This window comes from Cebus imitator, unplaced genomic scaffold, assembly GCF_001604975.1.
Source record: "Cebus imitator isolate Cc_AM_T3 unplaced genomic scaffold, Cebus_imitator-1.0 Scaffold183, whole genome shotgun sequence".
Taxonomy (NCBI): domain Eukaryota; kingdom Metazoa; phylum Chordata; class Mammalia; order Primates; family Cebidae; genus Cebus; species Cebus imitator.
In genome coordinates, this window is record NW_016107498.1 from 3,701,838 (window position 1) to 3,716,303 (window position 14,466).

A 14,466-nucleotide genomic window follows, 5' to 3' on the forward strand; every position below is an offset into this window, starting at 1 on the left:
CCCAAAGTGCTGGAATTACAGGCGTGAGCCACTGTGCCCGGCCAATTTTTTTTTTTTTTTTTTTTAAGAGATGGGATTTCACCATGTTGCCCAGGCTGGTATTAAACTTTTGAGTTAAAGCAATCTGCTCATCTCAGCCTCCCAAAGTGCTGGGATTTCAGGCATATGCCACTGTGCCTGGCCCTGTTTGTGCCTTTATTACTTGGCTGCACTAATTTAGTTAAGTTTATGTCTTCTTCAGTGTGAAGTCTCTAATTTCATTCCTTAAAAGGGGCCGCTTTAGGTATACAGTCACAAGATGTAACGGTAGTTTTGGTTGGGCCTGGTGGCTCATGCCTGTAATCCCAGCACTTTGGGAGGCTGAGGTGGCAGATCAGAAGGTCAGGAGTTCGAGTCCAGCATGGTCAATATGGTGAAACCCCATCTCTACTAAAAACGCAAAAATTAGCTGGGCACGGTGGCACCCACCTGTTAATCCCAGCTACTCAGGAGGCTAAGTCAGGAGAATCACTTGAACCCGGGAGGTGGAGGTTGCAGTGAGCCAAGATCACGCCAGGGCACTCCAGCCTGGGCTACAGAGCAACACTCTGTCTCAAAAAACAAAAAAAATCATATTTTCAGCAGGACTGCCTTTGACTGCTAATTTTCCTAACTGCGTTTGTTGGCATTACACTCAGCTGTTAGCCTCCAATTTCAGTTGATTACTGTATTGTTTTTGACAATGCCCTTACACATGAATTGCTCCACAGTGTGATCCTATTAAATTTGGGCCCCTTTGCAGGGGTTATTTTTTGAGGCTAGTTTTTGAGATCTGATCTGACCCCAGGAGGGCCCTTCTTAGCTGGGTCTTCCTCTGGTGCTCTCTGGCTGGTAAATTACTAGCCTACAATTTGGCTGTTGTGAAGCTACTGGCTTCCTTGTTTGCGTACCACTCAATTCTCCACTGTTTTCGAGCATCCTTAGGCTTGAACTTTCCCACGCTGTTCCAAATTGTCATTTCCTTTGCAAATAGCTTGAGAGCTCTCTGTTCTTATAAATCTGCATCTCCCTTGGGAAAATCTGAGCCATTGCTCTGGAGCTAAGAGTGAGGACAGTGGCCTGCTTCTCTGGGAGTTACATGCCTACTTTATGGGCTCAGTCAAGACAAGAGCCTTTGGTCTTCTTTGCTTACTTCTCCTGGCACAGAAAATCCACCTTGAGTGAGGTATGGAGAGGGTGATCAAAGACCCTGTGTCTTGGCCTGCCATACCTATGGTAGAGCCTCTGCCTTGAGTGGAAGTTGGGGGTAGGGAGTCCCTGACCTTTTGGCTGGACACTCCTGGAATTTAGTCGTCTCTGCAACACAAAGCTAGAAGGACATGAGAATACTGGCGACCAACCCCTCCCTGGAAGATACCATAGCCCTTGATTGGGAGTTGAGGGAGTACTATCTTCTTGATCACATCCAAGAAGATTGAGTGGAGCTTCAAAGTAGAACTTCTATAGCACTAAGTTGGGATGGGGGTTTGGTTAGGGAGAAAATGGGTTGTAGCCTACATGCCACACTCAGTGTTCTTATGGAGATTTAGTAGTCTTGCCTTATATCATTTGCTATATTCCCTTAGGACAATTTGCAGAGACTTTAAATGGTTATTTTAAAAATATTTTTTCTTGCCGGTACACTCCGGAAGTCATTTTTCTATTAAATTCTTGTTTGTATTCTATAGTTTACCTCACCAAAAACTAAAACAATGAAGTTTATTTGTATCCCTTAGGATATTTTAAAAATAAAATTTTTATAATCTCAAGACATAAAATACTGTGAATTTAAAGAGAACAAATAAAAATTCAACAGATTTTTAATTTAAAAAATATTTATCATTCAGAAAAATCTCAGTAGAATAAAACTATATCGAAGGTTTAAAAAGACATAGAATTGTAAGAGAACGTTACCTTGAGCAAATTTTTCAATTACTTTTAATAGTTTTGCTTATTTCCAAAGCACTGCTGTTTCCTCTTCAATCTTTTTCTTTCATGTGAGTGATTGTACTTTAAGACACAAGAATATATAAAATCATAATGCCAAGCAACACTAGTTACCATCAGCCAAGAGCGATGTTCTTCACTTACTGGTTGGTCATCCAACATACATTACTCATCCAAATAACAGGAAGAGTAATAACTAAGCAAGAAAATCTATTCTTTTTCTTTAAATGCTATTCAGAGTGGACTATCTTTTTAAAATTCTGGAACACAAATGGATTTTAAAATATATTATATTGCTTACTCCCAACTTTATAAAAGCTATGTTGCGTATGTGTACACATGTACATATACATATATATATGTACATGTGTACACATACTCATACATATATATATATGTATTTTGTAGCCCACTCTGGGTGCAGTATTACCATTTTGGCTCACTGCAACCTCTGCCTCCCAGGTTCAAGCGATTCTCCTGCCTCAGCCTCCTGAGCAGCTGGGACTACAGGCATTCACTACCACGCCTGGCTAATTTTTGTATTTTTAGTAGAGACGGGGTTTCACTGCATTGGCCAGGCTGGTCTCAAACTCCTGACCTCGGGCGATCTGCCCACCTCTGCCTCCCAAAGTGCCGGGATTACAGGCATGAGCCACCACGCCTGGCAACACATGTATACTTTTTTAGTACTAAAAGATGATCACGGAATATTAACACAAGCTAAAAAGCCCCTATCATGTGAAACTTTCATTTGCCATCACCATTATTATTATACTTCTAAGAAAGAGATCATATAAATTATAGCTGAAAGAAAAAAAAATATCCCCTCATGTACTTGGATTTCCAAGTACCAAGTTTTGCTATGTTCTTACTGCAACAACAGAATTATTTTTAGTATACATAACTGGTATACAATTAGTAAACATTTAAATTACTTTTTAAAAACTTAAAACTTCAATTGGAATGGGATAAGCCAAGCAGCATTTCAAGTGACCTTGAGATTTGCATTATAAGGCAGCATTAAAAGATTGAGACCTTATCCCTGCATTTGTGTCAGACTGTTTCACCATGCCTGAACAGAACCCATTTTTACCTTTTCTTGGCAATGTTATAAACAATACAATAGACAATTCAGAAATAAGTACCTGCACCTCAAACTTCTGTTTTAACTACTATAAATTATTTAAATGAAAGCAGTTGCTATGCATGCTGCTTGCTCAGTTCTCTCCAAATGGGGATTTGTCTGTTGTGAAAAGAAAGTAGCTTGAGGTTAAATAACAATGCTAAGATGCTAAGTAATTATGGTTTCTATTTTTATAATCTAACCTGGATTCTTCGTTCTGGGAAACACACACAGTATTTGTCTTTTATGCAGAAGAGTATTTAGGTTGAAGGTATATACTTTTCAGGATATTTAGGAATAAGCCTAAATATTCCTGAATACTTTCCAGGAATTGCTAGAAAGATGACATATAAAACCAAACTTCTTGAATACTTTGTATCTTCTAAAAACAGTTATGAGTTCCATGAATAACCTATAAAAGTCTTCCGATTGATTAGCATTAGTTCTAAATGATGTTATCAGACTACGTAACTTCAAGTAATTTTCTAATCATTATTTCTATATTTGAGATACTGGTTCTTAATACATCAAATCTCCATGAATCACAGTGCTATCCACTGGCAGCATGGCAGTGAATTACAATGAAAACCAGTTCTACAAAAGACACTTTGAACGTCATTGTTTCACACCTTTAATACTGTCTTAAAAGGTCTATTACTCTTCAACTATCTTAGTGTACTCTGAAATATAGAAGTAATAATTATCATTGGAACAGTAATTCTAAATCTAAATAGATAACTCCTATAGCAATATTTGTTTACTCGGAACATATTTTCATTTCAAATATATGTAAAATTTCTCACAAAGTCAGAACACAACTCACAGTTTGAACAGAAACCTCAGTGTTTAAATCTCAACATTCAGCAAAATAAACACTACATAGTAGGTTGCTTTTGAATATAAATCACTCATTTAAGTAAATGGGATATAATTTCTAACTTGTGTTAAACGTGAAGAAATAATTTTTTTTATGTGAAGCCCTGCCCCAAATCAGTCAAGTGCAAGATTATCATATGATACAAATCAAACTCTACTAGCACAACACATTTGTCAGAGACTTGAAGCAGATCTATAACTATAGTTGGGGACTGAATATCCTAGAAAAAAGCATATCATAGATCAGGCCTCAGTTTTTATTACTTCACTGATAACAATGCCTTACTTTATTTATTGAAGAATGTTTCTTCCACTGAAAATACACTTCTAATTTTATAATGCTAGACAGGACGGTAGGAGAAAAACTAGGAGCCCACTTAAAAAAAAAAAAAATCCACTCTGATATGGAATGACTTTTCTGCTATGTAGACAATCAAATTTTTTTTTCTTTTTAAGTACTGACTTGCCATTTTATCCTTGATAACTGATTCTGAAAGATAAATGAGCCTTGTGACTTTACATATGAGAATATGTACATATACATATATTCTGAGAAGTTATGTCCCATGATCTGACCCATACTTCTGATTTAAAATATAACTAGTTCTCTCAATAAAACAGTATTACGTTTTAAACTTAAATCACCCCTTTACTGCATTGTTCTCATTCTCTTTACTTTTTATTTTTACATTATTTCTATAAATACTAAAAAAACCCAAAAATCTCCAATCTTGAAACCAACTTAGAGGTCTGAGGTTAGCTTATAACTTTTAAAATATTTTGTTAAAATGTAAAAAACCTGAAACTACAAACAAAAATTTTTAATTTTACAGTATATATCGAATTCTTTTTAAAAAAATATTCTGAACTGTTTTTATATAAGTAACAAGTGTTATTTTTTTAAATGAAACTCCTCTACAGGCTAGAAGAGGATATGTGGTATTGCCCCATTAGAAATCAATACACATTTCATTTTATTATGCTGGTACTTCGACTATTTCAAAGTAGTCATTTGGTAGAATCACATAACCTCTTTCTGATACGTCGTCTTTCTCTTTCTGGAAGTGAACAACCTCCTTTAATTTTTCAAGCTGCCGTTCTTGCCTTCTACATCGCTGCTGTGCGGTCTTGAGCTTTTTTCTGAGTTTTTCAACTTGCTGTTCTAGCTGATGAATCCTTTTCCGCTGGTGCATTGTATCCTCGACAGTATAGTTGTGGTCACAGAAAACTGAGAGATTAACAGGGGTCTGAAGAGGTGGCATTAGTAATCCAATAGCAGCATCAACCTGGGAAACAGGAGGCGGTAAAGGAGGTGGGGGAAGCTGTTCTTGTGGCTCCAGAAGATCGTCTTTCTAAAACAAAAATACAGAGAATGTTTGAATTTATTACTAAAAATAACAGTTTAAAAAAAATCTGTGGACTGACTGGACACAGTGGCTCACACATGTAACTCTAGCACTTTGGGAGGAAGAGGCGGGCAGATCACCTGAGGTCAGGAGTTTGAGACCAACCTGGCCAACATAGCGAAACCCCGTCTCTACTAAAAATATGAAAATTAGCCGGGCGTGGTGGGAGGTGCCTGTAATCACAGCTACTCAGGAGGCTGAGGCAGGAGAATCACTTGAATCCGGGAGGTGGAGGCTGCAGTGAGCCAAGACCGTGCCACTGCACTCCAGCCTGGGTGACAGAGAGAGACTCTGTCATTACAAAAAACAAACAAACAAACAAAAAAACAAAAAATAAATAAAATAAAAGAAGCTGTGGAATTTAAGAAATACTATTTTTTTTTCTTTTTGGTAAATCAGTGGTATAGAAACATTCCAAAATAAGACGTTTCAGTTTGAATAAACTTTTCTACCAGAAATAGAAGGACAATGCAAGAAAGAAATAAAATGAATAATTAGATCTAATTAAATACTGAGCACTGAGGAGAAAAAATGCTTTGAAACTAAACTGCCACCAATAAAGAAAACCCATAACTTATCAATATATAACTGCTGGTACAGATTGATTTTTAAGTAAGTTACAAAGCTGGACTGAGTTTCTTAGTGTGAGGATATTTATCTTTAATAAACTACATTTTGGGTTTTTCAGAAGTGTATCACTGTTAACTACAAGGTTCCAGGTACATTTATTCTCTTAACACTAACTGAATTTTCAAAATTTTAATCAATGAACACATTAATTTTATGAACAGAAAGCAACCCAATATTTTAAAACGCATATTACCTTGTCATGTGGTTCAGTACAAAGAAATATTGTGGGCACGGCGTTCTCTTTCAGTAACTTGTTGTTGCACTCCCTCTTAAAGCAGTCTGGAGTAAAGTGCTCTGAACAAATACTGCTATACTTGGTGGGTTTAAAGTTTTTTCTTCTGACAGCTGCCTCCCATTCTTTACAAAGACTGGGTCGAGTAAGAGGAAACCTAAGAAGAAGGCATAATTCAATTATCTGACCTGGTTTTTAAAAATAAATAAAGGTACCCAAACTTGCCAGTTTAGGAAAGATCTTATATTGGTATTAAAGATGTTACAATGGTATTATGATATTGGATTCAAGATTAGCTTTAGTTATCTATTTATCTCACTTATTTATTTATTTATTTTGAGACGGAGTCTTGCTCCATTGCCCAGGCTGAAGTGCAGTGCTACAATCTCGACTCACTGCAACCTCCGCCTCCTGGGTTCAAGCAATTCTCTGCCTCAGCCTCCCGAGTAGCTGGGATTACAGGTGCCCTCCACCACGCCTGGCTAATTTTTGTATTTTTAGTAGCGACAGGGTTTCACCATCTTGGTCAGGCTGGTCTTGAACTCCTGACCTCGTGATCCACCAACCTCGGCCTCCCAAAAGTGCTGGGATTACAGGTGTGAGCCACCGTGCCCAGCCTGTGTCATTTATTAATGTTTCGCTTTTTTTACACTGAGTTCACCAAAAGGCTCAAATACATACTATAGAATAAATGTGCCTCTGGCTCATGCCTGTAATCCCAGCACTTTGGGAGGCCAAGGTCCGAGGGATTGCTTGAGTTCAAGAGTTTGAGACTAGCCTGGGCAACATGGCAAAATCCTGTCTCTACAAAAAAAATACAAAAATTAGCTCGGCATGGTGGTATGTGGCCAGGTACTCAGGAGGATGAGGTGGGAGGATCACTCGAGTCAGGGAGGTCAAGGCCGCAGTGAGCCAAGATTGTTCCACTGCACTCCAGCTTGGGTGACAGAGCCATACCCTGTCTCGAAAAGAAAAAAGTAATCTGTCTTCTTATTTTTTACCAGGAATTTTCTGTGTGCTGCACAGAAAGACAGATTGCACATTTGTATCTATGTACTGGGAAAAAGAGGCTTCTAGTCTAGTTCTCTTAGTATCAGTCTGACAAATACAAACAGGTTAAATTTGAATTAAACACAGGTAATGATAAAGAGAGAAAAGTATTTTCTAATCAACTGGGATGTCCATCAGGCTCAGGTAAAGGAGGATAGTGAGAGTTTACATTTATCGTGTTTTACTCTTCCAAGTTAAGGATCTGGTAAACTGAGGGGATTAGGATAAAAAAAAAAAAAAAAAAAAAAAAAAAAAAAAAAAAAAAAAAAAAAAAAAAAAAAAAAAAAAAAAAAAAAAAAACAAATGGAAAAAAAAAAAAAAAAAAAAAAAAAAAGGGAAGGACATTTTGAATTTATGTTCCACAGTTTCTCTTCCATGTTCAGTATGCTACAGCCTGACTCTGCTATTAAGAGATCTTTATTAGAGTCCCTTTTCTTTGTACAACATAGCTCTCTCTACTGCCACTATGCAGAAGCTGGGAGAAGTATTACTGCTAAAGTATCTCAGCTGGAAATGGCCTCTATAGGTATAAACTATGGTAGCATTCGCTGGTAAAATTCAGTATGCAGGGCCTCCTGTCTTAAGGACAATAAATTTACAGCTGTTTGTGAGATTCTGTTAAGATCTTTCCCATCTACTCCCAACGCCTGCTCTTTTAGATAAGGATAAGGTGCAGGTTAGCCCTTCTTTTGATTCATTTCACACCTGTTTAACATCTAGCAGAAACACAGTGGGTTTTTTTTTCCTTGTTTGTTTTTGTTTTTTGAGACAGAGTCTCCCTCTGTCACCCAAGCTGGAGTGCAGCGCGAGATCTCAGCTCACTGCAACCACCATATCCTGGGTTCAAGTGATTCCCCTGCCTCAGCCTCCCCAGTAGCTGGGATTACAGGCGTGCACCACCACTCCCAGCTAATTTTTGTATTTTTAGTAGAGACAGCGTTTTGCCATGTTGGCCAGGCTGGTCTCGAACTCCTGACCTCAGGTGATCCGCCCACCTTGGCCTCCCAAAGTGCTGGGATTATACGCGTGAACCACCGCGCCTGGCCAAAAACAGTTACTTCTGACGTGTGAATACCATCCTTAGCTAGTTTCCAGTGCCGATGAAACATTTTCCATATTTTTAGATTCCTTCTGCCATGCCATCAGAAATGTGGGCTGGGGAGCTGCGCATGTAATCAATCCTGTTACCATCACCTGACCTATTCCTACATTTTGAAAGAGCATGTTTACAGAAACTCCAATTAAATCAGGAGATAATACTGGGACATCCTGAACGTGTTCTATCCCCTTCAGTAACATCATTACTGTGGAGACCTCTCACACTCTTATTTCTATAGGGTCCATCTCACATGATATCAAACATATGAAAAATTCATGGAAACTCCCCTAGTAAACATAGATGGCCCCACACCAAAATAAATAAATAAATAAATTTAAAGACTATTTAACATTTTGCTTTTGTAATTATTTACCTAATTATAAAAGATAATTAGCTAATTACCTATGGCTAATTTGTATAGTTTACCCCTGGATCTGATTTCTTAGCTATCATCCGCGTATAGTCGTGAGGAATTCTTGCAAAGAAAACTTAATATAACTGTAATTAAAATTCAGCTGAATGAAAATATTATGTCACATTTTACAAGCGTTTGATAGTAATTTCAACTTTGCACGTTTTTCCCATTTTCAAGAGAATATTTTTGATCCTAGCACTCTTAACTGCGCTATCTATTGGATAAAACAGCTCTGAAAGCTGTGTGGAGTTTCCTCCGCAAGGGCTTCCTCTATTAACACGTAATGCCATAATAAATAAAGGTCAGTTTGAGCCATTTTATTATGATCTATGTTGTAACTGTTCGTATTATCATTATTGTGTGCCGAAAAGATAACGATTTATCTTGGCAGTACCTGAAGCTTTCTCCAAAACTTAGGGTCCTTAAAGCTTAGTTCCTAGAGATTGGGGGCAAAAATTCTCCCTGATTTCCCAGGCAAAAAATCAACTCTTAATTGTTACGATGCTGGCTTCCCATCCACCGTTAAGGGCGAAAAAGGTAGTGATTTCTTCGTTTAAAGGCCTTTGTTTCTAGTTCAGATTCACCCCTAACACGTTATTACACCTGGCTGGTCTGTGACCATAGTGGTGACAAAATCCGCGGACCCGAGGCATCGCCCGCGGGCTCCGCAGTCCTCAACCGAGGCCGCGAGCGAAGCCTGCACCCAGGGCCCGGTTCTGGAGCGCAAGAAACGGCCGCCACGGCGACGCGCGCCGAGAACGCGCAGCCGGGCGGCGGTTCCCCACGGGACGCGGTGGGAAACGCCCCGCGCGGCCGGCCCCAGACCCCGCCCGCCCCTCGCGCGGACACGCGCCTGGCTCCGCCCCCGGCCCCGCCGGCCGCGCGCCCCCACCCCGGCTGGGACCGGCCCCACGAGGCGCGCAGGGTCCTCACTTGTGGAAAGAAACTGGCTTGTCTTTGTCGTAGCGGTTCTTGCAGCCGTAGGCGGAGCAGGACTGCACCATCCTTCCGGTCCTCAGACACTTCACTTCTGCCGCCGCAGAAGGCAGGGGAAGCTGCTTTCAGTGTCGCCGCGTTCGGTTGGACACCCTCGTTTCTTTTGTAGCTTTGGCCAACAGTTACAGTGATGGTGGCCTCCCTCGGGGGTGACTAGTGTGCCCGTTTTGTTGTTTGCATTAGCAGAAGGACCACAGCCATCGCCCGTCTCCCATCTCCAAGATGGCGGAGGCAGCTTCAACCTCACCTATCGCGAGGGGTGCGTCCTACTGTCTCTGATTACTCCGAGGTCAGAGGTAACCTTTCCCGGGAAGCTGACTATTGGCTGAAGCCAGGTGTTTCCGGCGGTGGCTTCGCAGTTGCGGAAGTGGGCGGAGCCCTGAGCCTCCGGCCGGAAGGAAGGGACTGTTTGGAGGAGGAGGTGCGGCGGGAGGCCGGATTCCAGGGGCCACCTCAAACCCCGGGCTGTTCCGGTGGATTAATTGATATGGAGCTTTCCTGGGGCGGCTTAGAGTAGTAAACAACTGGGGCCTCTTGGAGAACAGATGTAAAGCCGAGGTCGTTGTCTGATTCCTCCCATTTCTTTAAAAGAGCGGGCACAGATGGTGTATGATTCATAAAATTGTGGAACCTTTTCCCAGAATGCTGATCTTTATCCCATTGCCTGTCTCTTCAGGTATCACAAGGCTCTGTGAGAGCCAACGTGACAGGTTTTTAGGAATGAAAAAAGACACTCACCAAAGCATCTCAGTTGCCAAACGCAGAAGCATTATAATATGTATTTTATGTATATACATGTATGCGTGTGTACATATATATGTATATATATAATTTAAAAATGGAGACAGTGTCTCCCCACGTTGCCTAGGCTGGTCTGGAACTCAAGTCCAAGGGATCCGGCCTCCCAGTGGCCTGGGATTACAGGAGTGAACCACCAGGCCCTCTCCAGAAGCTTTTATGAAGGGATGTCCATTGCTGTGATTTCCATGTGCTGTGTTGTAAATCGTAAGCTGCTGCAGCAACTTTTCACATCTGAGAGAGGCTATGTCAGAGGGGTTCTAAACTAGAGCGACTCTGTTGAGTGAGGGCTAGGAAGATGAGGATGAGACTTGCTGGGCTGCATTCCCGGAAAGTTAGGCATTCCTAGCCTCTAGATGTTTACAGTGAAGGCAACAGATTGATAATATTTACTAAACAGACCCAGACTTCCAAGTGTCCGGATATCCTGATATTTTGAGAACAGACACATTCCTAATTTTGCTTTAAAGATAATATTGGGCAGGGAGGGTGCAGTAGCTCAGGCCTGTAATCCCAGCACTTTGGAAGGTGGAGGTGGGCGGATCACCTGTGGTCAGGAGTTCGAAACCAGCCTGGCCAACATGGTGAAACCCTTCTCTTATAAAAATACAACAGTTAGCCGAGTGTGGTGGCACATGCCTCAAATCCCAGCTACTCTGGAGGCCAAGGCAGGAGAATCACTTGATCCTGCCGAGGTTGCAGTGAGCCATGTTTGTGCCACTGCATTCCAGCCTGGGTGACAGAGTGAGACTCTGTCTCATAAAGATGATATTGATTCTTACATAATACAGTAATGAATCATTTATCACAAACCCTTCTGGTAGAGCACATCTCCCATGATCTTTTTTTATCCTGTATATAAACAAATGTATCTTTTACTTTCGGGAACACCCTGCTCTCTCTATGGAGTAGCTGTACTTTCACCACTTTATGTTCTTAATAAACTTGCTTTTGCTTTGCACTGTGGACTCGCCCTGAATGCTTTCTTGCGCAAGATCCAAGAACCCTCTGTTGGGGTCTGGATTGGGATACCTTTCTTGTAACAGTTTTACTTAATTCCCTGCTCCTTTTCTTTACATAGATCTGAGCCAGGCAAACCTGGAGAGCATACTTTTAAGTAATTCCTTGGCCCTTATTCTCTACCTTTCCTGCCCCCTTAAATGTTGGTGTTTCCCCAGGGTTCTATCCTCTAACTCCTAAACACCTGCTCCTTGAACTGAATCAAATGCCATGATTCTCTCATCTTTTATTTCCTTTGTAAATCTGTTCTGCCTTCAGGATTATAATCTGTGAATTACCCGTTCAACAGTTGCCTAAACTAGAAGCCTTGGAATCATCTTGGATTTTTTTCTCACCCATAAAACCCTTTAATGACCAGGTTAATTTTATAGACTAAATAAATAAAAGCCTCTTAAATCCATCCCTCTGTATGTCTCTTCACTGTTATTATTTTTTGAGAGGGAGTCTCGCTCTGTTGCCCGGGCTGGAATGCAATGGTGCGATCTCGGTTCACTGCAACCTCCGCCTCCTGGGTTCAAGTGATTCTTCCTCTTCAGCCTCTTGAGTAGCTGGGATTACAGGCACTTGCCACCATGGCCGGCTAATTTTTGTATTTTTGCATTTCTGTAGTGATGGGGTTTCACCATGTTGGCCAGGCTGGTCTCAAACTCCTGACCTCAGGCGATCCACCCGCCTCAGCCTCCTAAAGTGCCGGGATTACAGGTGTGAGCCACTGCACCTGGCCCTCACTGTTCTTTAATTATTTTTATTATTATGTTTAATAGAGATGAGGTCTCACTGTGTTGCCCAAGCTGGTCTCAAATTCCTAGGTTTAATCTATCTGCTGGCCTTGGCCTCCCAAAGTCCTGGGACTCCAGGCGTGAGCCACCATGCCTGGTCTCCTCACTGTTGTTGACCAAGCCCTCATGGTCTTAACCTTGCAGCAACCCTTCAACTATCCTAGTCTCCAGTTTTACCTCTCTCCATTCCATCTTCCATAGAAACTGCCACACCCCTGCTCATATCTTTCCAAGGCTACCTGCTGTACTGAATAAAATCCAAACTTCTTATGGTGAGTTATAAAGCTCTTTAGGACCAGGTACTTTACTCTTCCACCATAATTTCCCTCCACTTGTCTTTATCTCTGTTCTAGCTTTATGTCGTAGAGGGCAAGCTCTTTTGTGGCTTCTTTAAATAGGTTGTTTTCTTTGGCTTGAAATGCCCATCACTGACCTGTCTACCCTTAAGATGTGGTGTGATGGCCTGGTGCAGTGACTCACACCTGTAATCCCAGCACTTTCAAAGGCTGAAGCAGGCGGATCTCGTGAGTCCAGGTGGTCACAACCAGCCTAGGCAACATAGTGAGACCCTGTCTCTACAAAAAAAATACAAAAATTAGCCGGGTGTGTGTTGGCACACACCTGTAGTCCCTGATACTTGGGAGGCTGAGGTGAGAGGATCCCTCGAACCCAGAAGGTCAAGGCTGCAATGAGCTGTGGTCATGCCATTGTACTCCAACCTGAACAACAGAATGAGACCCTGTCTCAAGCAAACAAACAATTGCCATGAGCTGGGTGTCAGGGCTCAGGAGGCTGAGGCATGAGGATTATTTGAGTCGTGTTCAAGACCAGCCTGGACAACACAGCGAGACACTGTCTCTAAAATTTTTTTTTAATTAGTTGGGCATGGTGGTGCACGTCTGTAGTCCTAGCTACTCGGGACGCTGAGGCAGGAGAATTGCTTGAACCCAGGAGGCGGAGGTTGCAGTGAGCCAAGATCGCACCATTGCACTCCAGCCTGGGTAACAAGAGTGAAACTCTGTCTCAAAAAAAAAAAAAAAAAAAAAAAAAAAAAAAAAAAAAAAAAAACCCATACAAAAAAAAAAAAAAAAAAAAAAAAAAAAGACAACACTGAAGTTTGCTGCATCGATTGACTCTTCCTTTCACTAAAGATTTCTCTGTAGCAAGTAACAGCATTTTACTCACAGTAGAACTTCTTTCAGAATTGGAGTTAATCCTCTGAAACCCCGCCACTGTCCTCCCATGAATTATTTATGTTCTTCAGGTCATCTAGAATGGCGAATCCTTTCCAGAAGGTTTTCAACTGACTTTGCCCAGATACATCAGAGGAATCACTATCTATGGCAGCTATAGGCTTACAAAATGTATTTCTTAGGTAATAAAACTTGAAATTCAAAATACCCCTTGATTTATGGGACTGCAGAATGATGCTGTGTTATAGGTATGAAAACAACATTAATCTCCTTGTACATCTCCGTTTGAGCTCTTGGGTGACCAGGTGCATTGTCAATGAGCAATATTATTTTGAATCTTTTTTTCCGAGCAGTAGGTATAACAGTGGACTTAAAATTTTCAGTGAACCAAGCTGTAAATAGATGTGCTATCATCCAGACTTTATTATTCCATTTATTGAGCACAGGCAGAGTAGATTTACCAACATTCTTAAGACTAATAGGATTTCTGAAATAGTAAATGAGCATTGGCTTCAACTTAAAGTCATCAGTTACATCAGAGAGTCAGCCAGTCCTGTGAAGCTTTAAAGCCAGGCATTGAATTCTCCTTCTTGGCTACTAAAAGTACTATGTGACATCTTCTTCCAATAGAAGACTGAACTATCTACATTGGAAATCTGCTGTTAGTGTAGCCACCTTCATTAATGATCTTAGCTGGATCTTCTCGAGAACTTGCTGCAGCTTCTCCATCAGCACCTGCTGCTTCACCTTGTACTTTTATGTTATGGAGATGGCTTTTCTCCTTCAACCTCCTGAACCGACCTCTGCTAGCTTCCAACTTCATTCTGCAGCTTCCTCACCTCTCTCAGCCTTCACAGAATTGAACAGGATTTGGTTTAAGGGAA

The 14,466-nt window shown here is 41.1% G+C and overlaps 1 protein-coding gene across 2 annotated transcripts; it reads right to left on the reverse strand.

Moving 5' to 3' along the window:
- Positions 1 to 1,822: 1,822 nt before the first annotated feature.
- THAP1 (THAP domain containing 1) lies at positions 1,823 to 10,617 on the reverse strand. Of its 2 annotated transcripts, XM_017545971.2 has the most exons (3): positions 9,730 to 10,617; positions 6,194 to 6,389; positions 1,836 to 5,316 (listed from the first exon to the last, which is right to left on the reverse strand). In XM_017545971.2, exons 1-3 carry the CDS (start codon positions 9,798 to 9,800, stop codon positions 4,942 to 4,944), a joined length of 642 nt encoding a protein of 213 aa, XP_017401460.1. In that variant the 5' UTR covers positions 9,801 to 10,617; the 3' UTR covers positions 1,836 to 4,941. The 2 variants fall into 2 exon arrangements, with proteins under 2 accessions (XP_017401461.1, XP_017401460.1); XM_017545972.2 differs by lacking the exon at positions 6,194 to 6,389 and having other exon boundaries at positions 1,823 to 5,316.
- Between the last annotated feature and the right edge of the window lie 3,849 nt (positions 10,618 to 14,466).

What these genes read in the sequence shown, in the direction of transcription:
- THAP1 (XM_017545971.2), bottom strand. Translation starts at nt 9,800, where the DNA reads ATGGTGCAGTCCTGCTCCGCCTACGGCTGCAAGAACCGCTACGACAAA. An exon ending in AAGCCAGTTTCTTTCCACAA is followed by an intron (nt 6,390 to 9,729) that starts GTGAGGACCCTG and finishes CCTTCTTCTTAG; the next exon opens with GTTTCCTCTTACTCGACCCA. An exon ending in GTACTGAACCACATGACAAG is followed by an intron (nt 5,317 to 6,193) that starts GTAATATGCGTT and finishes TTTTTGTTTTAG; the next exon opens with AAAGACGATCTTCTGGAGCC.